The sequence below is a fragment of the Mauremys mutica genome, chromosome 10, assembly GCF_020497125.1.
Source record: "Mauremys mutica isolate MM-2020 ecotype Southern chromosome 10, ASM2049712v1, whole genome shotgun sequence".
Taxonomy (NCBI): domain Eukaryota; kingdom Metazoa; phylum Chordata; order Testudines; family Geoemydidae; genus Mauremys; species Mauremys mutica.
Genome location: NC_059081.1, coordinates 68,378,116 through 68,401,987, shown reverse-complemented (window position 1 = coordinate 68,401,987; position 23,872 = coordinate 68,378,116). Strand labels below are relative to the sequence as shown.

Here is a 23,872-nt window from a genome sequence, read left to right as displayed (position 1 = left end):
AAGCACTTTGGGATCTACTGCTGCACAGCACCGTATTGGAGCTGGGTTTTATTACCCAATTTTCTGTTTACAGCTTAAAAGACAGGAATGCCAAGGCCTGGGGAAACAATTTTATTTGTTCACAATTATAGATAAAAAGGCACAATCTTAGTAATAGATAAATACATAAAAATAAATAGCTGATCCATAATAAATAACACTTTGGTTCAAGTCGGGAAGTTATACAAACCAATTACTCTTCTTAGTTGGGTAATAATACGTAAAGAAGCAGCAAGGTAAAAATATACTCTGTATAAATACATCTGTCAAGGATCTGTACAGTAAGAACTTCCAAACTTCAATATTAATTCATTTCCTGAGGTTGTTTCTAAGAGACCCGAAACCATGAATAGTGTGTAAATCCTAGAACTGGAGTGTTGTTTTTTAAAAAAATTAAAGCTTATTAAATGTTTCCAATATTTTGGGACATGTTACCCTGACTAAAATGCTTCCATATAGTGACAATACAATTACATTCAATAAATAATATCCCCCGAGGACCAAATCCTAGTGAAGTCTAAGGAGACTAGAGTGCTGCACTAGCTGGAAATTGGAGTAACCTGGAGGCCAACTGTTGCATAATTCTTTGGTATAAAAGGATGGAATCAGTTTGCTTGGGGATCTATGATCAGAAGCCAGAGGGAGAAGATGAATGTTCCTGGTTCACACATGTCTTTTCCCAATATGTTGCAGTGCTCTCAGGCTAAGGACTCCCCAGTCTCTAGAGTAGATGTGGACACGGGCACTGCAGAGACCAGATGGCTACACACAGAGCTCCATGTAGGCTGCGCATCTCAAGTCTTCATTCAGCAGCCGGAAGAGATTGAGGATCACAGATGCTTCCAGGCAGCCAGGTGTTTCCTGGGAAATGAGAGAATATTTACAACAGGAAGTGTGAATGGGGCTAAATTAAAGCCACCATGGGTATGTTGCATAATTAGGAGGCAAGTGCATATCTATAAGAAGCACAGAAAATGTGGAAAGAGGGTGAGTGCTGGAAACAGAGCAATGTGAATGTGGATTTCTGTAACCCAAGGTGATGCACACGCAAACTGCAGTTGAATGTGCTATCATGAAATGCAGCATAATTCAAACCATACATTAGCTGTTGCTGTAGTCTGTGACATCATTGCACAGTGGATCCGAATAGATCAACAAGCTCATTTTATTGCATTATTTACAAATAAAAACTAAGAGATAATAACAATAGAAATCTCCCTGCTCCACCCCTCATCCCGCATTTCCTAAAAAGCCTGATTTATTGCAAAGGGTCAAAATCCCTGGTGGTATAATCTTCTTACAGGCTGTGCTGGGAAGAGACAGTCACTCTAGCAGCAGACACAAGAGGTTTTTTTAATTGAGATCTACTAGATTTGTGCACAACTACAGTCCTGGGATTATTGAAACAGACTCAACAGTCACCACAGAATACATTGCAGGCCTCTGGCCTCTGGATGGGAACCTAGCAGGCTTGTTCTTTCTCTAATTTGTATGGAAGTTCACTTTCCTCATTGTCTCCAATGACTACTCACCATCTCTTTGCTCTCATGAAAATTTTGGAGCCAATTGTTCAGCCTCCTGGAGTGTCGATGAGAATGAGTTTGTCTGGTCTGAAAACAAAGTTGATACAGATGGGTTGGTGCACAGAGATTTCAGCCGACAGTGGACCAAAGCTCTTTCTCTCCAGGCGCAGAGCAGTTCTTGCCCTGACATAGTCTAGGCAGCTACCCTTGGGCATAGCATATCAACTGCTTCTGCTTTCCATGTCCTATATACGGATGGGCCCAAAGCAAGAGCCATGTGCGAGTATTTGCTGGTACAAGGACAAGCAGCTCCAGCTGGGAAATTCCTAAGGGTTCTTCTCGAAGAGATTCACATCTGGCACGGAAAGAGAAATCTGGCACTGAATACTCACGCAGTCCCTCAGGTCCCCTCTGATCTGCGTCAGGATTTCTAGCGGCCTTGAGAGCAGCTTGGACAGACTGGGGTCCTCAACGTTCTCCAGCACGTTAGTGGCAAAGTCTAGCTCCTTCTCTACCAGGATGACTCTATCGTGCACCTGGGGAGAGAAACTTGTAGGTAAGAGAGTGTCTGTGGGAGAAAGATGCACAGCTGTGCAGATACAGGACTAGAAATTCCCATGCGTTGGGGCGGGTAGACTAGATTGAAACAGGAGATTTTCTAAAGCTACTCAAAGCTTTCTTGATTTGTCAATAATGAAATATTAAAATCACTCCTGACTGGAAACAGCTTCATCTCCACACATCTTTCTTGACACCAGTTTATAGCCAGTGAGAAGGCACCTGAACTGAAGGTGAGGGGTGACCCTTATTTACACTGAGAAAGAGCCACAGTCAGGTCTGACATGCTCCTGATATCAGATGTCTCCCTTGTACCCCGAGGGCTGGTATCCACAAGGGATATGACAGGGATATGCATGACCAAGTTTAAACTGTGCTTTGTCAATCAGTGACTACAAAATCAATGGTCAAAGTGCCATGTATCAGATTAGCACAAGCACTAAGTGAGATCAGATTCAGCGAGAAAGGGACACATGTTAGGAAAGAACCATCTGCTAGAACAGTGGTTCTCAAACTTTTCTACTGGTGACCCCTTTCACATAGCAAGCCTCTGAGTGCGACCCCCCCTTATACATTAAAAACCCTTTAAAATATATTTAACACCATTATAAATGCTGGCTGCAAATCAGGATTTGGGATGGAGAATGACAGCTCACGACCCTCCATGTAATAACCTTGCGACCCCCTTAGGGGTCCCAGCCCCCAGTTTAAGAACCAATGTGATGGAATGTGACCTTCTTGTACCCCTTGGCTGAGATTTTTCGTACCGACAGCTCTTTGACTTCCCAGTTCCGGTGGAAAATCCTGGTGCTGCATTTTCGGTCTGACAACAGCATCATGTCCTCCTGGAGGCAGAAGGAAAGAACAGACACCCATATTTATGCAGGAGCAGGAACAAACCTGTACTAGTTCTTCCCTCAGTTCTCTCCACGCAATCCCAGTGGGGATGCAGGGAGACGAGATGCTGACATCAGATGTCTCCCTTGTACCCCGAGGGCTGGTATCCACAAGGGATATGACAGGGATATGCATGACCAAGTTTAAACTGTGCTTTGTCATTCTCCTCCAGTGAGGAGAGGACCTGGGTTCAACAGGCATTGTGCTAGAGCCCTAGTGCTTGCCAGCAGGGTGCTCGACATGGCAGAAAAGTAAAACCAAACCCTTCTTGGTAGTTGGTTTTGAGTTTCTTCCCTGAGTCCAGAGGGACATGCAGAGAGGGCCGCTGTTCAGATGACAGCCTAGGGCTCACAGTGCTCTTATTGCCCAGTGTGTGTTCTTCACACTTACAAATTTGTCCTTGGCTTTCTTGAAGGCCTCCAGTTCCCGAGGTGGCAGGGACTTGTATTTTGCGAGGTGGCATTTTGTCCTCTCAGCGCCTTTGGGAAAGGCCTCTGTAGTCATCGTCCAGATGGCCAGAGCAAAGAGAACTTTGTAGCTTACGTTCACCATTTTCCCTACCGGAGACAGAACAGGAGAGATACATCACTGCCATGCCAGGCTGCAAGGCTTACGAGCCGGCGAGTTAGACGGTGTCTCATAAGCGAGGCCCGCACTGGAGACAAACCTCGCTCTAAATTTTCCTTTTACTGTTTCCTAAAACATTGTTAAATCTACTGCAGGAGGCAGCTGGTGACACAGAATCAGTGAAATGCCCAGCTCTGATCTGTGGCTTCCTATAGGGGACTGGGAAGTAAAAGAATTGTTCTTCTTCGAGTGCTTGCTCATATCGATTCCAATTAGGTGTGCGCGCGCCGCGTGCACGTTCGTTGGAAGATTTTTACCCTAGCAACACTCGGTGGGTCGGCTGGGTCGCCCCCTAGAGTGGCGCCGAATATATACCCCTGCCGACCCAACGACCCTTCAGTTCCTTCTTACTGCCCGTGTCGGTCATTGGAACAGTGGAGCGCAGCTTAGCTGATCTCCACTTCCCTAGCTACTCGTAGTTCTCTTGTTATTTTTGTGTATATAGTTGAAATGTCTATAGTTGTAGTTAATTTATTTGTTCTATAACATAGTTAGTGTATATAGTTAAGAGGGGTTCGGGGATAAACCCCTTCCCCACACCCAGGGACCCATGCCCTGTTCACCGGGTTTCAAACTGTGCTCGGCCTGTCACAAGCCGATGCCAACAGGAGATCTCCACGACTCCTGTCTTAAGTGCCTCGGGGAATCCCACCTCGCCGAAAAGTGCTGGATCTGCAAGGCCTTTAAGCCGAGGACAAAAAAGGAGCGGGACTTTTGTCTCAAACCAGGGTCGCCCAGAGGATTCCAGGGGCCCGGGGTCTTCGGCGATGGGGGGCCCCGCTTCGGCAGGGGGGGTCCTTCCATTCCGGGACCCGCCGCCAAAGTGCCCCAAAGACCCACGGCGGGGACCTCCCTCTGCCGAATAACCGCCGACGCGGGACCCGCCGCTGAAGTGCAGCCCCCACCACGGGTCTTCGGGGCACTTCGGCGGCGGGTTCCGGAACGGAAGGATCCTCCCGCTGCCGAATTACCGCCGAAGACCCGGCTGCACTCCGGCGGCGGGTCCCGCTTCGGCTGTAATTCGGCGGCGGGGGGGGGTCCTTCTATCCCGGAGAGGAAGGACCCCCCCGCCAGCGAAGAAGCTCCGGGGGCCAGGGCCCCGCGAGAGTTTTCCAGGGCCTCCGGAGCGAGTGAAGAACCCCGCTCCAGGGGCCCTGAAAAACTCTCATGGGGGCCCCTGCTTGGCCCGGGGCCTGGGGTAAATTGCCCCACTTGCCCCCCCCTCTGGGCGGCCCTGTCTCAAACAGCTCCTGATGGAGGCAGCTCTTACTCCTCCGCCCTCGGCACCGAGCGCTGGACAGTCCCAGGCAGAAGCGCTTCTTCGGCACCGGATCGCACCGGTACTGCGAAGGCCTCTCGGCACCAACCGTCGCAGGCACCGATGTCTGTTCGGCACCATTCCCTCTCCCCGCGGGTGAAGAGGCATAAGACGCCTGCTGCTTCCGTGCCACCTGCACCGCAGCCAGAGCACCTGACTAAGTCAGACCGCCCGGCAACGACACCTGCAAGGGCCGTTGAGTCCGGTGCCTGAAAGCTCCCCGGCGTGAGCCGTGGTTGAGCTCACTATTCCCTCCACGCCGGAGACATTTTCCACGGCGAGGGAGCTGATGGCGATGATAGGGTCTGTGCTGCCTGAACCCCTGGCACCGCCGGTGCGGGTCATACAATCTATAGGCAAGCCTGCCCTGATGAGACAACCCTCTGTCGGCACCGCAGAGCGGCACCATTCACGATCGCGGTCCCACCGGCGTTCTCGGTCCCGTCACCGATCCCGGTCCCGATGCCGCTCGCAGTCCCGGCACCGCTCCCCTGCTCGGTACCGGTCGCACTCGCGGCACCGATCAGCATCCCGTTGGCTCGGCACCGATCCAGCTCCCGGCACCGCTCCAGGCACCGTGACTCTCGCAGCCGCTCCAGACGTCGAGCTTCGAGATCCCGGTCGACCTCTCGGCACTGCTCCGGTCGCAGGTCCCGATCTTGTTCCCGGTACTGGTATGGCTCCCGGTACCGATCCCCGGTGCCGCGCAGAGCAAGATCAATCAGAGAAGGAGACTCTTCCCAGGGCTTTTCAGCCCCTCCTTGGCCATCTCGACACACATCGGTGTCGTCTCATGCGGACAGTACCTATGCACAGGACCGTGACTCCGATGTGCCCAACAGAGTCTTCCAGGAGACCCAGGCCTAAGATCAAGGCCCCCATCAGTGGTCATTCTGGATGCCTTGGGCGTATCACCAGGCCCAAGGTGTACCTCCAGTCCCATCTCGCTCTGTTCCATCAGAGCACCGGGTGCCGGAGGTGACTATCAGCCGCCCCCCTCATACCAGTACGGAGGAAGCTCCAGTTCAACCACCAGACCCCCAGATCCCAGTGGAGCAGGAGGTCGTCCAAGAGCAAGAGTCCACGCAGGACCCGCTTGTCCCTGGCCTTTCCTCTTCCTCTTCTCCAGATGAGGCGGTGGCGGGGACATCCTCCTCGGGCACTGCTCCAATTGACCTGAGGGCCCATCTGGACCTCCTGAGACGTGTGGCACTCAATGTGAATCTCCAGGTGGAGGAGGTCCCGGAGATAGAGGACCCGGTGGTGGATATTCTGTCGGCTGACGCCCCCACAAGAGTGGCCTTACCATTTATCCGTACGATCCAGGCCAATGCTGATACCATCTGGCAGTCTCCAGCCTCTATTCCGCCCACTGCCAGGGGAGTTGAGCACAAGTACATGGTGCCCTCTAAGGGGTACAAGTACCTGTACGTGCATCCTCCTCCCTGCTCCCTCGTCGTACAGTCTGTCAATGAGAGGGAACACCATAGCCAGCAAGCTCTGGCTCCAAAATCGAAGGAGGCTAGGCGCATGGACTTACCGGGCCGTAAGGTATACTCGGCAGGGGCCCTCCAACTCCGGGTGGCGAACCAGCAAGCCCTGCTTAGCCGCTAGAGCTATAAAACCTGGGCGGCGTTGGGCAAGTTCACAGAGTTAGTCCCTCAAGACTCTCGTCAAGAGTTTGCTGCCCTCTTGGAGGAGGGGAAGAAAGTGGCGAGAACTTCCCTCCAGGCCTCGCTGGATGCAGCCGACTCTGCAGCCAGGACTCTGGCCTCTGGAGTTGCCATGAGACGTATTTCATGGCTTCAGGTGTCAGGCCTCCCGCCGGAACTACAGCACACCATACAGGACTTGCCCTTCGACGGTTGAGGCCTGTTTTCTGAAAAGACTGACCCTAGGCTGCAAAGCCTAAAGGACAACAGGGTCATTATGCGCTCTCTCGGCATGCACACGCCGGTGACTCAGCGCAGGTCTTTCTGTCCCCAGCCTCACCGCCCTTACCCTCCGCCTAGACAGGTAAGGACTTTGGCAGAAGGCGTGGCCGAGGCGGTCGTAGACAGCAGTCAGGACCCCAAGGAGGCCAAAATCAGGGTCCCTCCAAACCACCAGCGGGCCCAAAGCCAAACTTTTGAAGGCACACCCGAGGACAGCGTACCAGCTGCTTCCCAGGATCCTTTCCCCCACTTTTACAACCGCCTCTCCTTTTTCCTCCCTGCGTGGTCCCAACTAACCTCGGATCGTTGTGTCTTACGCACGGTGGAACTGGGGTACCACCTCCAGTTTATTTCGCCCCCCCCCTACCACCCCTCCTTCTCCCTCTTCAGGGACCCCTCTCACGAGCAATTCCTCTTGCAAGAGATACGGACGCTCCTTGCCATGGGACCTATGGAGGAGGTACCAAGGGACGAAAGGGGCAAGGGGTTCTACTCCCGCTACTTCGTAATCCTCAGACCTATCCTAGACCTGCGAGAACTCAACAAGTTCATGGTAAAGTTGAAGTTCCGCATGGTATCCCTGGGGAACATCATCCCATCCTTGGATCCTGGAGACTGATATGCCGCCCTCGATATGAAGGACGCGTATTTTCACATCGCCATTTATCCTCCACACAGACGGTACTTCCGGTTTGTGGCCAACCGTCAACATTTCCAGTTTACGGTCCTTCCGTTTGGCCTTTCTACAGCCCCAAGAGTATTCACAAAATGCATGGCTGTAGTCGCCGCCTCCCTCCGCCGCCGTCGGATACATGTTTTTCCATATCTCGACAATTGGCTAACTAGAGGGACCTCCGAGACACAGGTCACCCATCACGTCGGAATCGTCAAAGACCTATTCATGCGTCTAGGCCTGATGATCAATATGGAGAAATCCACTCTGATTCCCACACAGAGAATAGACTTCATTGGGGCCATCCTGGACTCCAATCTCACCAGAGCCTGCTTACCACAGCCTCGGTTTCACGCGATGGTAACAATTATCCAAGGCCTGCAGAACTTCCCGACAACTTCGGCTCGCACTAGTCTCGGTCTCCTGGGTCACATGGCTGCCTGCACGTTCGTGACCAAACACGCCACGCTGCGCCTCCATCCCCTACAATCTTGGCTCACCTCGGTATACCACCCGGGCAGAGACAGCATAGACATGATCGTCACGATCTCCCCGAGCATTCTAGGCTCAGTCCACTGGTGGTTGACGCCATCCCTGGTGTGTGCAGGGATGCCGTTCCATCCGCCTCAGCCTTCTATGTCCCTGACGACGGACGCGTCATCTCTCGGTTGGGGTGCTCACCTCGGTCATCTTTGCACTCAAGGCCTTTGGTCAGCTCAGGAGCTGGCCTTGCACATCAATGTCCGAGAGCTGAGAGCAGTCCGCCTTGCGTGCCAGGCGTTCCAACAGCATTTACAAGGCCGTTGTGTCTCAGTGTTCACAGACAACACAACAGCCATGTATTACATAAACAAACAGGGAGGGGCACGGTCCTCCCCACTTTGTCAGGAAGCCATCCTGCTCTGGGACTTCTGCATAGCCCACTCGATAGACCTGGTTGCGTCCTTTCTCCCAGGAGTTCGGAACACTGTGGCGGATCACCTCAGCAGATCTTTCCTGTCTCACGAGTGGTCGATTCGTCCGGATGTTATCCATTCTCTTTTCCGGAAGTGGGGCTTTCCCGGCATAGACCTCTTCGCTTTCCGCGAGAACAGGAAATGCCAGACGTTCTGCTCCTTCCAAGGCCTCTCCCCGGGCTCGATCTCGGACGCTTTTCTGATGCCGTGGACGAGCCAACTGCTTTACGCCTTTCCACCCTTCCTGCTGGTTCACAGGGTCCTTCTAAAGCTCCGCAGGGACAGAGCCCACTTGATCATGATCGCTCCAGCGTGGCCCAGACATGTTGCTCGACCTGTTAATAGCCAACCCAATTCCCCTGCCTCTTCGCCCAGACCTCATAACTCAGGACCACGGCAGACTTCACCACCCAGATCTGCAGTCCCTTCACCTCACACCTTGGCTGCTGCGTGGTTAAGCCAGTCTGAGTTACGTTGCTCTGCCTCAGTACAGCAAGTACTCCTGGGTAGTAGGAAACCTTCCACTAGATTAACATATCTGCCCAAGTGGAAGCGTTTCGCTTGCTGGTGCGAAAAGCATAGTGTTACTCCCACCGAGGTCTCGATCCCTACCATCTTGCACTACCTCTGGTCTCTCAAACAGCAGGGCCTAGCGGTATCTTCATTAAGGGTGCACTTGGCGGCCATCTCTACCTTCCACCCAGGGGAGAGTGGCCGCTCCATGTTCTCGCACCCTATGGTTTCTAGGTTCCTCAAGGGCTTGGAGCGCTTATACCACCAAGTACGCTGTCCCGCCCCAACCTGGGACCTCAACCTGGTTCTAACCAGACTTATGACTGCCCCATTCGAGCCGCTAGCAACCTGCTTGCTGCTATACCTGTTCTGGAAGAGAGCTTTCCTCGTAGCCATTACATCAGCCAGATGAGTCTCCGAGCTTCGGGCTCTCACGGTGGACCCACCATATACTGTTTCACAAGGACAAGGTGAAGTTGCGACCACATCCAGCCTTCCTCCCTAAAGTGGTATCGGCCTTTCATATCAACCAGGATATCTTCCTTCCGGTCTTCTTCCCAAAGCCACACTCATCATGACAGGAGCAACAATTGCTATCCCTGGACGTCCGTAGAGCGCTCGCATTTTATATCGAGCGGAATAAGCCCTTTCGTAAAATGCCCCAACTATTCCTCACGGTGGCAGACCGAATGAAGGGCCTACCTGTCTCCTCCCAGAGGATTTCATCTTGGGTGACGTCGTGCATCCGTACCTGCTATGACTTGGCTCATGTTCCATCGAGCCACCTCACCGCACATTCTACCAGGGCTCAGGCTTCATCTGCTGCCTTCCTGACTCATGTACCCATCCAGGTGCAGCAACCTGGTCCTCAGTCCACACCTTTGCCTCACATTACGCATTGGTTCAACAGTCCAGAGATGATGCAGCCTTTGGCTCAGCAGTTTTGCATTCTGCAACATCTCACTCCGATTCCCGGCTTGGGAATCACCTAATTGGAATTGATATGAGCAAGCACTCGAAGAAGAAAAGCCAGTTAATCACCTATGTAACTGTTGTTCTTCGAGATGTGTTGCTCATATCCATTCCAAACCCGCCCTCCTTCCCCTCTTTCGGAGTAGCCGGCAAGAAGGAACTGAAGGGCTGTTGGGTCGGCAGGGGTATATATTCCGCGCCATGGTGGCGCCACTCTAGGGGGCGAACCAGCCGACCCACCGAGTGTTGCTAGGTTAAAAATCTTCTGACGAACGTGCACGCGGCGCGCACACACCCAATTGGAATGGATATGAGCAACACATCTCGAAGAACTACAGTTACAAAGGTGAGTAACCATCTTTTACCATTTCTCAAGCTTTCCTCAAGCCAACCAGTTCATCTGATTGGCTGTGAAATGAAACAGCTGACGAAAGTGATGTTTTCTTCTTTTTCTTATACTAACTTATTGACATTCATCAGAATTATCTGTTCTTTTCAGACTACCCTTCAGACTTCAGCTGTTGTAAATACTTGCACACTGTGTTGTCAAACAATAAAGTAGCTAGTAGGTGCGGCAGGGTACATCATCCTACAGCATTTGTTACAGATTTATCCTGCTTCTTTTAGTACAGCAAAGTGTGAACTAATCCCAATGTTATGCACTTGCCAAATAATTCTGACAAAGAATTTTCAGGCTACTGATTGTTTTGTGTCTGTTTGCAATTTGATAGTCATATATTTTGTTGCTGGTCTCCTAAGTCACATGGCATTGTTTCCTCTTCATAATTTGATGACTGAAATATTTTTAATCCATGCACAGTTTTGTATGAAACATCATTTGTGAAAGTTTTGGGGGTAGGCAAACACTTTTTGCAAGTACCCAACAATTCTCCAGATACAAAACTAAAACACCATATAGATCATAGCAACTTGAACTCTGATTTTCTCCAGGAAAATATTCATGAATATTCATGAATCAGATGAGGGTTTTTTGTTTAAATATTCAGCCATTACTAATACATTACAGGTGTAACACACTTTGCTTGTACAACATTCATTCCTTGCTGTCTACCATAGAGCACAATATAATCACTCAGTAAAGAGAAATCGTGCAGCAAGGAGAGGCTCCAGACTAGTCACCCTTACCTTGGCATGTATTTGCTGGGATGTTGCTTTAGTTGCCTCTTGTGTCTCAGGGCTGCTTTGCCTCTCTCTTGGCTCTGAATGTGGTTTTTCTTCTCCATGGCTCTTGCTTTTATACCCAAAGGCTTTTTCTGGTTCAGAAAAATAACATGAAAGTTCATTTTGCTTTAGTCTAGGGCAGAAAACCCAGCTGTGCTGTCACCCAGCAAAGAGCAGCAAGGTGTTTGGAAAGGGAAAGCGAAAGTGAGGCAGGTATCACACCTGAGCTCAAAGCCCTGAGGGATTTCCAGGTGATGAAAACACTGTGACATCACAAGTGAATTATGCAAGTGTTCCCTACCTAGAGTAGGTATGTATGTAGACTTGGCCTTTGCTGAATTGCAAAGCCAGAAGAATCTCAGCCCCTTTTGGTATTTAAATTCCTCTTCCTTGCAGATATAGCCTCAAAAATGTAAAATGATCAGGAGGGTTGGAACCTTCTCACCAATCTCCTACAGATCACAGGTTACTCACAGCAAACCAGCACTGGCCTTTAACGTCTAGATACACCGTAGAGGTGCACTGAGGACTACAGTTAAGGCCGACACGCAGGAATTTCGAGCTGGGTGGGTATTCGTTTGTCCATCCCATTTGTTTTACTTTTCACCACAAAGCCAAGAACATACGGTCTCTGGGGAGGTCTTCTGTGTTCTAACATTACCAGTTAGCTGCAGTAGCATTTATTCCACTCATGCACAGAGGCCCCAATCAGGATCATTGTGCCAAGGCCCCATTATAGTTTAAATAGGGCCTTGGCACAATGGGGTCGTAGAACACAAGTGAGGGGGAGAGACAAGGATGGCAGTAATAGGAGCAAAGCTTTGCCTGGATTAATGAAGAGAATATGTGCTATTGTCTCCTTTCCTAGGTACAGCTCTTTGCAGTCCTCCCCTCCCCCCACCGCCACCCCTCAGCCTCACACTGTACTCGTACGTGTGTTAGGATCTGTTTCCTGTCTTTTGTTCTGATCTTTTGGCTGTATTCAATGGCTGTTGTCTCCTTGCCTCTGTCAAGGCTGAGCTCCATTATTCAGACAGACTCCGAGGAATACAGCCAGACAACTTTTAAAGTAACAGATCTCATGCTCCCTTTCTTCATTTAAACGCGACCCATTCAGGTCTCTAAAATAACAAAGCTACACCACATAAAATAAATATTTTTTTAAAAGTTGTTTTCCCTTTGCTTACCTGCCAGTACATAGAATGGTACGACTTTGAAGGGTCAACCAGGCCTGACTGTGAATTTTTAATTGATGCAATTATACCAATACAACCAAGTGTGGATGCAGTTATCTCAGCATAACAGTGTCTGATACCGGTATTGTTATGTCTCTTCCTGTACAGGCAGAGCATCTGCATTCCTTTAGGGGGGCAGTAAGGGAGGTTGTACTGTTTAACCATACCGCTATAGTTAAAGCAGTAAAACGTACTAGTTGTGAAAAAAACTTTGATTTCAGGGGCTTGCATTTGACTAGAGCAAAGGGCTCTAGAAACTCATGAAAAACGCAGCTTGCTCATTTCTAGGAAACAGGAACTTAGAAAAACCCTTTGATTCACCTTTGAAGTCTGCCAGTACTTACTCACACAAAACACCCATTAACTTCAGTAGTATTCAGCCTATGAAAACACTGCAGACCCAAAGCTTCCCATGCCTAAGTCTCTGTATACTCTCTCAATAGTGGGATTGGATGATTTTTTAAACTAACAATTTGTTAGGAAGATTTCACTCCCTTCCACTTGCTGGCCTGTAAGTTTCATTGTCTTCACAGAAACTTCCTCTTATTCGCCCTCATTCCTGTTCACCTTCTATGCATTATTTTCTCTCTCTGCTGTTATGTCGACACAGGTGTTTAAATTCCTGGTGCTACCTGTGCCATTGTAGGATGTGCATGATCTGTGCACAACGTTTCTAATGAAAAAAAGGAAACCTGTGTGTATTTGTGCTGCTTGCCATGTGCAAAGCAAACCAGAACATGCATTAGATCAGGGCTCCTTATTCAGAGTAACAGGAAAATCCACAACTATATGGAAACAATTCTTTGCCCAAATCATTGAAAGATAACTGGGTTCAGTGAGTGGGATCCTTTCAGGTAGCTGACAAAAGAGAGATGTTTCCTGATGTATGAAAAGCGGCTTTTTGACACCACTAAAGTAAACTGTATGGGACACTATTAGAAGGCCATACACTACACTGAATCAAATTCTACTGCATGTATCAACACAGGACTCTGTGACACATGCCTTGCTAAGATAAAGTTAGGAGCAAAACTGAAACTGGTTGAGTTACATCACCATATTGCTTCCGAACTCCAGCTACGCAGGCGACCCATTCAAAAAAGAGAAATGGCTTAATGGTATTCAAGAGGTGAAATGTCCAAAAGGAATTTTTAACTTATTTGGATGCAGCTATTATTTCACAAGAGTTTTAAAAAGAGCTTTTCAGGTGTGTTCTTTAATTATTCAGGATTGTTAATTGCCTATTGTGGCTATGATAGAGTTAGAAGCAACAGCAATAATAGTACCTAGGTCTCATCTAGCAGTTTCATCTTTCGATCTCAAAGCGCTATACGAAAGGTCAGTATCATCGCCGTGTTACAGATGGGAAACTGAGGTATTGTGAGGGAATTGATGTGGCCAGGGTTGCCCAGAAACTCACTAGCGGAGCGAGGAATTAACCCACACCTCCTGCGTTCTACGTCAGTTCCCTAGCCACTAGGTGACACATGGCAAATGTGTGCAGCTGTATAGGAAAGGAGCGGGGGCGGAGAAGAACACTTCCATTGTAAGATCACTATAGAACCCTAATACTTTCCATTAAGGGAAAAATTCTGCTCATCTTATGCAAGTTTCATCGAAGTCTAGTTGTATGCGTCAGGAGAACAGGATCTGACCCTAAGTCTGGAAAGCATGTTTGCTAGAGAGCCATTACGGGACTCTAAGGGCTTTGCAGCAGGAAGACAGAAAGCTGACAAGGATAATGCAGGCACCCCTAACACTCCGATCATAATGCCTCTATATAAATCCATGGTACACCCATATCTCGAATACTGCATGCAGATCTGGTCACCACATCTCTAAAAGATATATTGGAACTGGAAAAAGTACAGAAAAGGGCAACAAAAATGATTAGGGGTGTGGAATAACTTCCATCGAGGAGAAATTAAAAAGGCTGGGACTTTTCAGCTTGGAAAAGAGATGACTAAGGGGGGATATGATAGAGGTCTATAAAATCATGACTGGTGTGGAGAAAGTAGAAAGGAAGTGTTATTTACTCCTTCTCATAACACAAGAACTAGGGGTCACCAAGTGAAATTAATAGGCAACAGGTTTAAAACAAACAAAAGGAAGTATTTTTTTCACACGATGCACAGTCAACCTGTGGAACTCTTTGCCGGAGGATGTTGTGAAGGCCAATACTATAATAGAGTTTTAAAAAAGAACTACATAAGTTCATAAAGGATAGATCCGGCAATGGCGTTTAGCCAGGATGGGCAGGCACGGTGTCCCTAGCCTCTGTTTGCCAGAAGCTGGGAATGGGTGACCTGGGACAAATCACTTGATGATCACCTGTTCTGTTCATTCCCTCTGAAGCACTTAGTAGTGGCCACAGTCGGAAGACAGGATACTGGGCTAGCTGGACCTTTGGTCTGACTCAGTCTGGCTGTTCCTATGTTCTTAACACAGGAAATAAATGACCTGAGCATTGTTCTGTGTCTGTACCTCTCTAGCGCAAAGTGGTCCTGGTCCACTGTCAGGGCCAGGTCATGGGCAGCCAGACATAGTAGTCAGAGCCAAGCAATAATAATTGTACCTCTGACTTCAGTGGGAACTGGATGAGCCCCTAAATCAGGAGACTGTCTGCTCAAGAACTAGAAGGGCAAGTTGATGGAAAATGATAGGCAGGGTGGGCAATGAACAAAGTGTTGTGCAGATAACCAGGAGGAAGAATGCATAAATAATTAGCTATGCAAGGTGCTAGGCGGAGTTATTGTAAATGGATGAGATTTCTCTGTGTACATTTCACTGACCTAGATCTCCTTATTTGCAGGCATTGCACTGCATCTTCTCACATGTGCAGGCAAAACCAAGATTAGCTGGGAACATTCGGTGAGTTGGAGTTCACATTGTCGGAAAGAGAAGATGGAAACAATCAAAGTCATCTTTCATGTCTGACTACAAACACACTGGAAGTAAAGTCAAGACAAAGTAATAGCAGAAGTCCAAATTTCTCTTCTAGGTCATGCATTTGTTAATAGTTGTCTGTGTGGCTAAGAAACAGCTGAAATGAGCTGACTTTCATCTCCTGGCTGATTTCCATGATTAGTACTCAGCGTCTCATCAGCGAGGCTCTGAACTCACAGTCCCTGTTGCATTATAGTTGATCGGGCTGTAATATCTTTGAGGACAGTTTTGAGTTCTAATTCTCTTCTAATTTTCTTATTAACTAGAAGCTGCAGTTAATTCATTGTATCGAGATCAAAATATAGCACCTCACCAGAGTTTCAAAGCAAAGTCCTTTTCACGGCATTATTATGTCTGTTACTTCCCGGAGTCACACGTTTTCCTTATCTTGGGTCAAACGCTGGTTATTTTATACATGGTGCAGGGGCAGCTGGGAAAGCCACTCTGAGATCCATGGAGAGGCCCATGGAGAGCCTGTGTTGACTGTGTGGATTTTAGTTGGGCCACCGTAGCTCTGCCCCTGTGCTGACCACACTAAAATGCAAAGCAGTCAGTGCTCCATAAGCCTCCATTTGGATCTGTGAGCGGCCATCTCCCACAGAATCACTTTGGGGGCCTGCTCAACGGAGATCCAGCCTGTCTTTCAGCACCTACAAGACCTCCCCTGCTCTGGGGATCACTCTTCTTCCTGGATGATGTAATGTACATACCTGGCTGGGAGAATTTGGGGCAAAATACAGTTGTGAAAATTACTCTCGGGAAGTACTGCTGCTGCTGGTGTTTGAGACTTCTGCTTCTTTTGTTGACTGTGCAGGAGGGGAGCTGTTATTCCTGTTCAGCCATCAGCAGGCAGAGAATGTTCTCCATCCTTTCCATTTACTAGGAGTGGGGGCCCCACCAAACACCCAACACCGAAGGCCCAATCCTTGGCCCGTGTTCTCCACTACATGGAAGCTGCTGGGCTCCCACTAGTCAAGAAAGCATCAATATCATCCCAGGGTCAGTTTCAGGCCCTTTCCTCAGGGCATAATGTATTGGCTAACCAGAAGTATTGTCAAAAATGTCAGCACAAAGTAGATCCTCAGCCCAACATGGGCTACAGTTCCCAGAGAGGGTCCCCTCACCTTGGGGACCTCTCATAGGAGTCCTGAACCTTGGACTCCTATGAGAGCCAGACAGACTTGCTTTCTCTTGCTCCTGCAGTCAACTAATCTGCAGTTCTTGCTGGTCCTTTCAAGGACCAGGTGCTCTTCTGACCCTCAGCCACTCAGCCTTACCAGTGAGGCAGGTAATTAGTCACAGGTGAGGACCATCTCCCCTAGAGGGGCCAATCCCCATGTGATAGGGTAATAAGGAATGAAAGTTTCACAGACAAGTATTTAGTCACCTCTTCCTCCTACAAAGTCACTGGGCCCTGCCATGCAGATTTGTGATTCTCGCATGTATTGTCTTTGATGAAAGCACATTCAGAAATGCCCAGAAGATGCTGAAGGAGTAACACTTTACCATTTCCAGTAATGAAGTCTTCTGGAGAACGTTGGGTACTTAGGGAATATGCCAGGGGAAAGGGTACATGATCTGCAAAACAACAGAGTACATTTGTAAGCATCTTTTTGGGAGTCAGTACACTCCCTTTTCACTGTTCTCAAACCAACTGCAAGCAACTTCCTCACCTTAATTTCTGGAAATGAAGGTGGTATCTCTGAACATACAGCTCATGAAAGAGACCTCCAGAGAACAGGGAGAGTTATCACTTATACAAATTTCACTCTAAGGAACATTAGATACTGTAGATATAATTCACTATTTGAATAACAGATTTTCCAAGCCCACATTAACATGTTTTGTACATAAATAGGTCACTCTTATTTGTTGGGTATTTTGTTTGTGTGTTTGTTTTAGGTGAAGGATTTTGCATTCAAAAGGGCTTACTTGATTTTGGAGTCTGTGCCCCATTTTCAAAAATGTCTTAAGGCTCAGATGGAAATCAATGGGGGTTACGTGTCCACACATCTTGCAGGATATGGGCTTTGGGGGTCTACGTTCCCCTGAAAGTCAATTGGACTTAGGCTCCTTAGTCCTTTAGGTGCTTTTATCCCTGGTGTTTGTGATCACATTCAAAGATCAGCTGGGCATCACTGGCACTGAAATGGGGCAGGTATAAATGCCAGCCCTTGAGTTTCTCATTGTCTGATTCACAGGCACAATCAAGAAGTTAGACCTCCCGCTGCTAGTAACTACTTGTACAAATTGGAGATGATTTATAATAAAAAAAAATCAGATCCATATTATCAGTGATTTTCCTCAAAAACAGTCATTCATTTTTCAGATTAAAATTTGCTTTAACAGCAGTAACCTTAAATTACAACTGAGTTAATTCAAATCTAGCGTATCCTCCAAATATTCTATTTAATTAAGAGCGGTGAAATGTTAACAGCATGTACCCTAGCTATTAATTTATAACATAGAATGAGCCATTCGTCTCCTTGTGTTCCAGTCTCATTAAATACTTAATACACTAGCTAACATGAAGAGTAACTGTTTGGAGGAGCGATACATGTGATTTTTATACATGCTGTTGTAACTCAGATTTTATGGAGTGGTTAACACTGAGCTAAAATATTGGCAAGGGCCTATGGCAATAATGAATCAATATTGTGTCCCAAAAAGGGAAAATTCTATTAGCAAATCCATATAGCAATAACCATGTTAAGCTTCTTTCTGAAGATACAGTAATTCTGTGAGAAAAGAGTGAGGCAGATTCACTGGTACGCACCAGTTGCTCACGCAGCACAAGGCATCAGTAACCCTGATTAAACTGGCTGGGTAAGTAGCTGAGTTCATGGCTGCTTTGAGACACTGGAGTGGATCCAAGCAGCTAGAAAGTACCAGTGGAACTGACCCAGTTTAATTTAATTTTGTGGGCCCAGCTCCTTAAAGGTATTCAGGCTCCAAACGCCATTGGGAGTTAGGCACCCAAATATCTTTGAGGAGCTGGGCTATGGATACTCTTATTTCAGCCACTAGACATATTTTACCTTACATGAAACAAATCTGGAATGGATAATTGCTATGGCTAACTAGAAGGGCTAGATTAATAGTATGTGACACAAATGTATTTTTGGCTTTAACATACCTGTAATGCAGCCTTAGCCAATGCAATGGGTGGAACTGATTCTGGAGTGGTGCTTTTTAAACATTACAACTTTCCCTTAAAAAAGGATACTGGTAAGGTGTTTAAACATTATGAGTCAAGCCTTGAAAAATCACCAGACTGGCTTAAAAATCATGAGATTAAACGTTGGGTTGGCTTTGCAAAGAGAGGCGAAAAACACTGCGTGCTAATGCAATAGCTGCCATCTTGTGCACCACACCCAGGATTGAACCAAGTCCCCCAGAGACAAAAGCATGAGCTGTTACAGTTTGAGCTAAAAAGGCATGCGTCCTTAGCTGCAGCTTTAACAGACCCATGTCCTCTGGATCGGGGACGTGTATCATACACTCACCATGGGCTTACATCAGCTCTGTGCCAACCAACAGTGATATTTTGCTCTGGGAGCTGATTCTCAGTTCCATTCCAGCTGCTTCACCTACTTTGGCAGCACAAAACTTGCTGCAAAGCTGTCATAACTGCTAACCTGGAATTTCCCTAGCAGCTTTGGAGGGGACGCAGATGTGGTAGTGGCTCTGTGCCTCCCTCCTACCCATTTTGGCCCTTGGTGTAGGAGGTATGGCCCAGCAAGAAGAGGTCTTTGGGGGTTTTTGTGGGGGGCGGTTGGGTGGAGGGAGCTACTGACAAGGTTACATAGTGATGTCATTACTAGAAGAAATGACTTCCAGAGTAAAACAGTGAAAGCCCTTAATTGATTGCAATGATCATGGTGGGACAGATCCTGATTTTGGTTATACCCAGTAAATGAGATCAGAATCCAGCCCAGTTCCTCTGTTATCACAGTATAGAAGAAGTATGGGAATCTCAGATACTGCTGCTTCCACTGTCTCAGGGTGAGTTCACTGAGTTGTAATAATGGAGAGTATCTTTACCACATCCACTGGCACTACAGGGGTAGGATTTGAACACTCTACTTTTGACATCCTAGGCTTGGAGATTATCGCCACATCAGGAAGCCACCTCATAAACTCAAAGAATCTGTATTACTGTACAAAAACAACAAGGAGTCCGGGGGCACCTTAAAGACTGACAGATTTATTGGGCATAAGCTTTCGTGGGTAAAAAACCCACTTCTTCAGATGCACTGAACTGTGGTCACTAGTATTATTATTTATAACTTGTATTACCTCTCACGTCTGCTGATGGAGTTGGGTATTATCGAAGTTCTCTTTTGTTATATTGAGTGAGTAGATCTCATGGGGGAATATTCACTTAAGGCTGCATTCTCAGTGGCTGAATATCCTTCAGTAGAGATGTTAAAATGAGGAATACTATAGCTTTCCTATTTTCTTACTTTACACTAACTGAGAACAGGCAGCAGTCCCAAGCGAGTGCATGCAAAGACAAGTTTGGATCTTCACGTATGTAGAGGGCTAATTCAACAAGGCTCATTTGAAATAAAAAGACAAGCCAGCTTAAGAAGTAACTTGTTACTAGGGTTGGAAAAATACTGCAAAACAATTTCCATTAATATTTGTTTGAATTTTAAACACATTTACACTGGCTGTGTTCACACTCCTGTTGTGTTTGCTTTCCACAAACACTGGTGTAATTGAGAATTAATAGCATAAATGATCAGAGAATGCAAATGTTAAGCATGCACACTCGCAGGTTTTTGTAATGAGTGTCTGCAGAAAAGGACCTAGGGGTTACAGTGGGCGAGAAACTGTATATGAGTCAACAGTGTGTCCTTGTTGCCAAGAAGGCTAACGGCATTTTGGGCTGTATAAATAGGGGCATTGCCAGCAGATCAAGGGACGTGATCATTCCCCTCTATCTGACATTGGTGAGGTCTCATCTGGAGTACTGTGTCCAGTTTTGAGCCCCACAGTACAAGAAGGATGTGGAGAAATTGGAAAGAGTCCAGCGGAGGGCAAGAAAAATGATTTGGGGGCTGGAGCACATGACTTATGAGTAGAAGCTGAGGGAACTGGGATTGTTTAGCCTGCAGAAGAGAAGAATGAGGGGGGATTTGATAGCTGCTTTCAACTACCTGAACGGGGGTTCCAAAGAGGATGGATCTAGACTGTTCTCAGTGGTAGAAGATGACAGAACAAGGAGTAATGGTCTCAAGTTGCAGTGGGGCAGATTTAGGTAGGATATTAGGAAAATCTTTTTCACTAGGAGCGTGGTGAAGCACTGGAATGGGTTATCTAGGGAGGTGGTGGAATCTCCTTCCTCAGAGGCTTTTAAGGTCAGGCTTGACAAAGCCCTGGCTGGGATGATTTAGTTGGGAATTGGTCCTGCTTTGAGCAGGGAGTTGGACTAGATGACCTCCTGAGGTCCCTTCCAACCCTGAGATTCTATGATTCTCTGACATCTGGTTTCATAAATTATGCTCATCTACTCAAGGATAGAAGCTCTATCATATCATATGACTTATGGCCTGCTGGGTGACCTTAGGCAAGTCACTTCGCTGCTCCGTGCCTCAGTTTCCCCAGCTGTAAAATGGGATAATGATACTACTGTCCTTTGTAAAGCATGTTAAGCTTTACTGGTGAAAAACACTATATAACAGATAGGTATTATTATTATTATGAAGCCACTCAGTTTTAGGTCTCATGGCTCAAATGTAATGTTTTGTTGACTAACAAGCCATAGGGTAAACAAAAAGATGTTGAATGTTTTCCTAAGCAATATTCTCAAGTGTGTTTGTTATTGGTTAGCAGGAATTTTGCAAACAGAAATAGAGGCAAAATTCCCTGGCTGTGAATTACTTACTCAGCTCTAATTGTTAAGAGAAGAAATCACATTTGTAAACATTAGCTGCAGAACACTCTGGATGGGGTGTTCACTCCATAGACCTCTACACAAACAGAAGAACTGCATGCAGCCAGCCCCACAAGGAGCATTTTTCTGTTTAACCTCACAGGGGGGCCAGCTCACTATTGCTGGTCAGTGCAAACAGGACCCCAGAGGTAACGTGGAGCACGCACGTCCCTCACCAGCTGCCTTCTTTGCCTACTGATGGCATGTGATGTTCGGCTCAACACTTACCTGCAGCTTAGCTCCAAAGCAACCAATGCACCATGGCTACAGGCAAGGAATATGTTCAGATGCTTTTGATTTCCTCCAACCTGGGGGCAGGCTTGTGAGCTACCAACCAATGACCCAGTTCCATAATTCTCCTAATAGTGGTCCCTTTACCATATGAACGGCAGTACTGTTGCCCTAGAATGCAAGGTATAGGGTAAGGCTCAGCATAAATTCTTATAGCACAGGGGTGGGCAAACTTTTTGGCCCAAGGGCCACATCAGGGTGCGAAACTGTATGAAGGGCCGGGTAGGGAAGGCTGTGCCTCCCCAAACAGCCTGGCCCCCACCCCCCTATCTGACCCCTCCCACTTTCCCTTCCCTGACTGCCCCCCTCAGACCGGTCCACCCATCCAACCCCCGTGCTCCCTGTCCCCTGACTACCCCCCAAGACCCCCTGCCCCATATCCAGCCCCCCAACCCCTTTACCATGCCGCTCAGAGCAGCATGTCTGGAGCTGCGCCTCCCGGAGCCAGACATGCTGCTGCCCTGCCTGGCGTGAGTGCGCAGCCCCGCCACCCAGAGCGCTGCCCTGCAGCTCAGCCAGGAGCTCAGGGGCCGGGCAGGACAGTCCCGCAGGCCAGATGTGGCCCGTGGGCCGTAGTTTGCCCACCTCTGTTATAGCAGAAGGGATGTAATGTAAGCCAGCCCCCTGTGAGTGCAATGAACCTGTGCCCAATGAGGGGGGGAGAGGGGTCCCTGATCCCAGAGTATGGAGCTGAATTGTGACAAGGAGCTGGTGGGTTGTGCTGGGGCCAGAGCTGCTTTGGAAAGGCCCAGTCAGCTCCAAGGACCACGCTCTCAGCCCATCTAGGCTGATGAGGCTTCATCCCAGCAGGAGGATACGCATGTTTCGTGGGGCGGGGGGCGGGGAGAGGAGGAGGGCGGCGTTCCTCTCCCAAATCTTTAGCACTTGATGCAGCAGCTTCCTCCACTGCACTCAGGAGTCCCCTGCCTCACACCCAGCTCCCTTCCCCCGAGCCAGACTTCACCCCTCTTCCCTGCTCCCTATAACGTCCTGAGCCCCTCTCCCATCCCCCTCAACTTGGCTTCTCATAAGCCAAGATGGCCACCATTTTCAACTCCCCACACGGCTCCAGAACCTGCCTCTGTGACCCCCACGGTTCCACCCCCCACACTGCCCCCAGGGCCCCACACCCCCTGTTTCTGTGACAACCTCACCTCCAACCCCCCCACTGACGCCAGGGCCCCACAGATCCTGCGTCTGTGACACCCCCCAGCCTCCAACCCCCCAGGTCCCCAGACCTCTGCCTCTGTGACACCCCCTGCTTCCAACCCCCAGGCCCCCACATCCCTGCCTCTGTGACACCCCCCTGCCTCCAACTCCCGCAGGTCCCCACACTCCTGCCCCTGTGACACCCCTTACCTCCAACCCCCACGGCTCCACCCCCCACACTGTCCCCAGGTCCCCACACCCCCTGTTTCTGTGACACCCTCGCATCCGACACCCACACTGCCCCCAGGGCCCCACACACCCTGCCTCTGTGACACCCACACCTCCAACCCCCACACTGCCCACGGGGCCCCACTGCCCCAGCCTCCGTGATACCCCCCTGCCTCCAACACCCCCAGGGCCCCACCCATACTTTGCGCCTGTGAACCCCCTGCCTCCAACCTGCACACTCCCCTCAGGGCTCACACCTGCTGCCTCTGTGACTCCCTCATCTCCAACCCCCCAGGGCCCCACACCCTTTATCTCCAACCCTCACACTGCCCCACGCCCCCTGCCACTGTTAGAGTTTCACCTCCAACCCTCGCCCCCAGGGTCCCACACATCTGGTCTCTGTGACTCCCCCTTCCTTCCTTCAACCCCCCCACTGCCCCCCAGGGCCTCACACACCCTGCCCTCCTCCCCCAACTCTCACAGATCATTCACCTGGTTATGTCCGTCAAAATGGGTATTCACTCACGAGAGCTCATGCTCCAATACATCTGTTAGTCTATAAGGTGCCACAGGACTTTGTCGCTTTTTACAGATCCAAACTAACACGGCTCCCCCTCTGATGCTGGTTGCCACAGATCACCCCTGAGGAAACCTGCATCAACCAATCCCTTATGTGAAGTCTCCCCATCTGTTTCCTGCTGGCCTGTTAATGTTCAGCGAATAGCTCACCCCAGTCAGGAGACCAGGGTCTCTCCCTTCCCTCCTCATCCATCCCCAGGGGAAGGCCATTCTCTGCACCTACCTCCTTTGTCTCCTGGGCTGCTGTTGCCAACTGGATTTTACTCCTCCTGGTCTCGGTGATGCCAGTACCAATCACCGGGCAATACCAC

General features: G+C 48.8%; 1 protein-coding gene and 1 long non-coding RNA gene across 7 annotated transcripts; one reads left to right on the top strand and one right to left on the bottom strand.

Annotated features, from left to right (window-relative positions):
• Positions 1 to 107: 107 nt before the first annotated feature.
• On the bottom strand, positions 108 to 23,814 carry LOC123378286 (interferon lambda-3-like). Of its 6 annotated transcripts, XM_045031886.1 has the most exons (8): positions 23,785 to 23,814; positions 21,543 to 21,716; positions 11,157 to 11,284; positions 3,408 to 3,574; positions 2,888 to 2,965; positions 1,955 to 2,098; positions 1,572 to 1,649; positions 108 to 900 (listed from the first exon to the last, which is right to left on the bottom strand). In XM_045031886.1, the coding sequence occupies exons 4-8, from the start codon at positions 3,567 to 3,569 to the stop codon at positions 802 to 804; spliced, it is 561 nt and encodes a 186-aa protein (XP_044887821.1). In that variant the 5' UTR covers positions 3,570 to 3,574; positions 11,157 to 11,284; positions 21,543 to 21,716; positions 23,785 to 23,814; the 3' UTR covers positions 108 to 801. The 6 variants fall into 6 exon arrangements, with proteins under 6 accessions (XP_044887821.1, XP_044887818.1, XP_044887817.1 ...); XM_045031883.1 differs by lacking the exons at positions 21,543 to 21,716; positions 23,785 to 23,814 and adding an exon at positions 16,880 to 16,951; XM_045031882.1 differs by lacking the exons at positions 21,543 to 21,716; positions 23,785 to 23,814 and adding an exon at positions 15,220 to 15,450.
• On the top strand, positions 11,408 to 15,401 carry LOC123378287. Its single transcript, XR_006582541.1, has 2 exons — positions 11,408 to 11,758; positions 15,240 to 15,401. It is a non-coding gene; the product is annotated as an uncharacterized LOC123378287 (long non-coding RNA).
• Positions 23,815 to 23,872: the final 58 nt, after the last annotated feature.

Excerpts from the sequence above, each read along its gene's own strand:
- LOC123378286 (XM_045031886.1), bottom strand. The coding sequence starts at position 3,569 with ATGGTGAACGTAAGCTACAAAGTTCTCTTTGCTCTGGCCATCTGGACG. Across the intron at positions 2,966-3,407 it reads AGAAAGCCAAGGACAAATTT|GAGGACATGATGCTGTTGTC; the intron begins GTAAGTGTGAAG and ends TTCTGCCTCCAG. Across the intron at positions 1,650-1,954 it reads GAGGGGACCTGAGGGACTGC|ACCAGACAAACTCATTCTCA; the intron begins GTGAGTATTCAG and ends CTTTGTTTTCAG.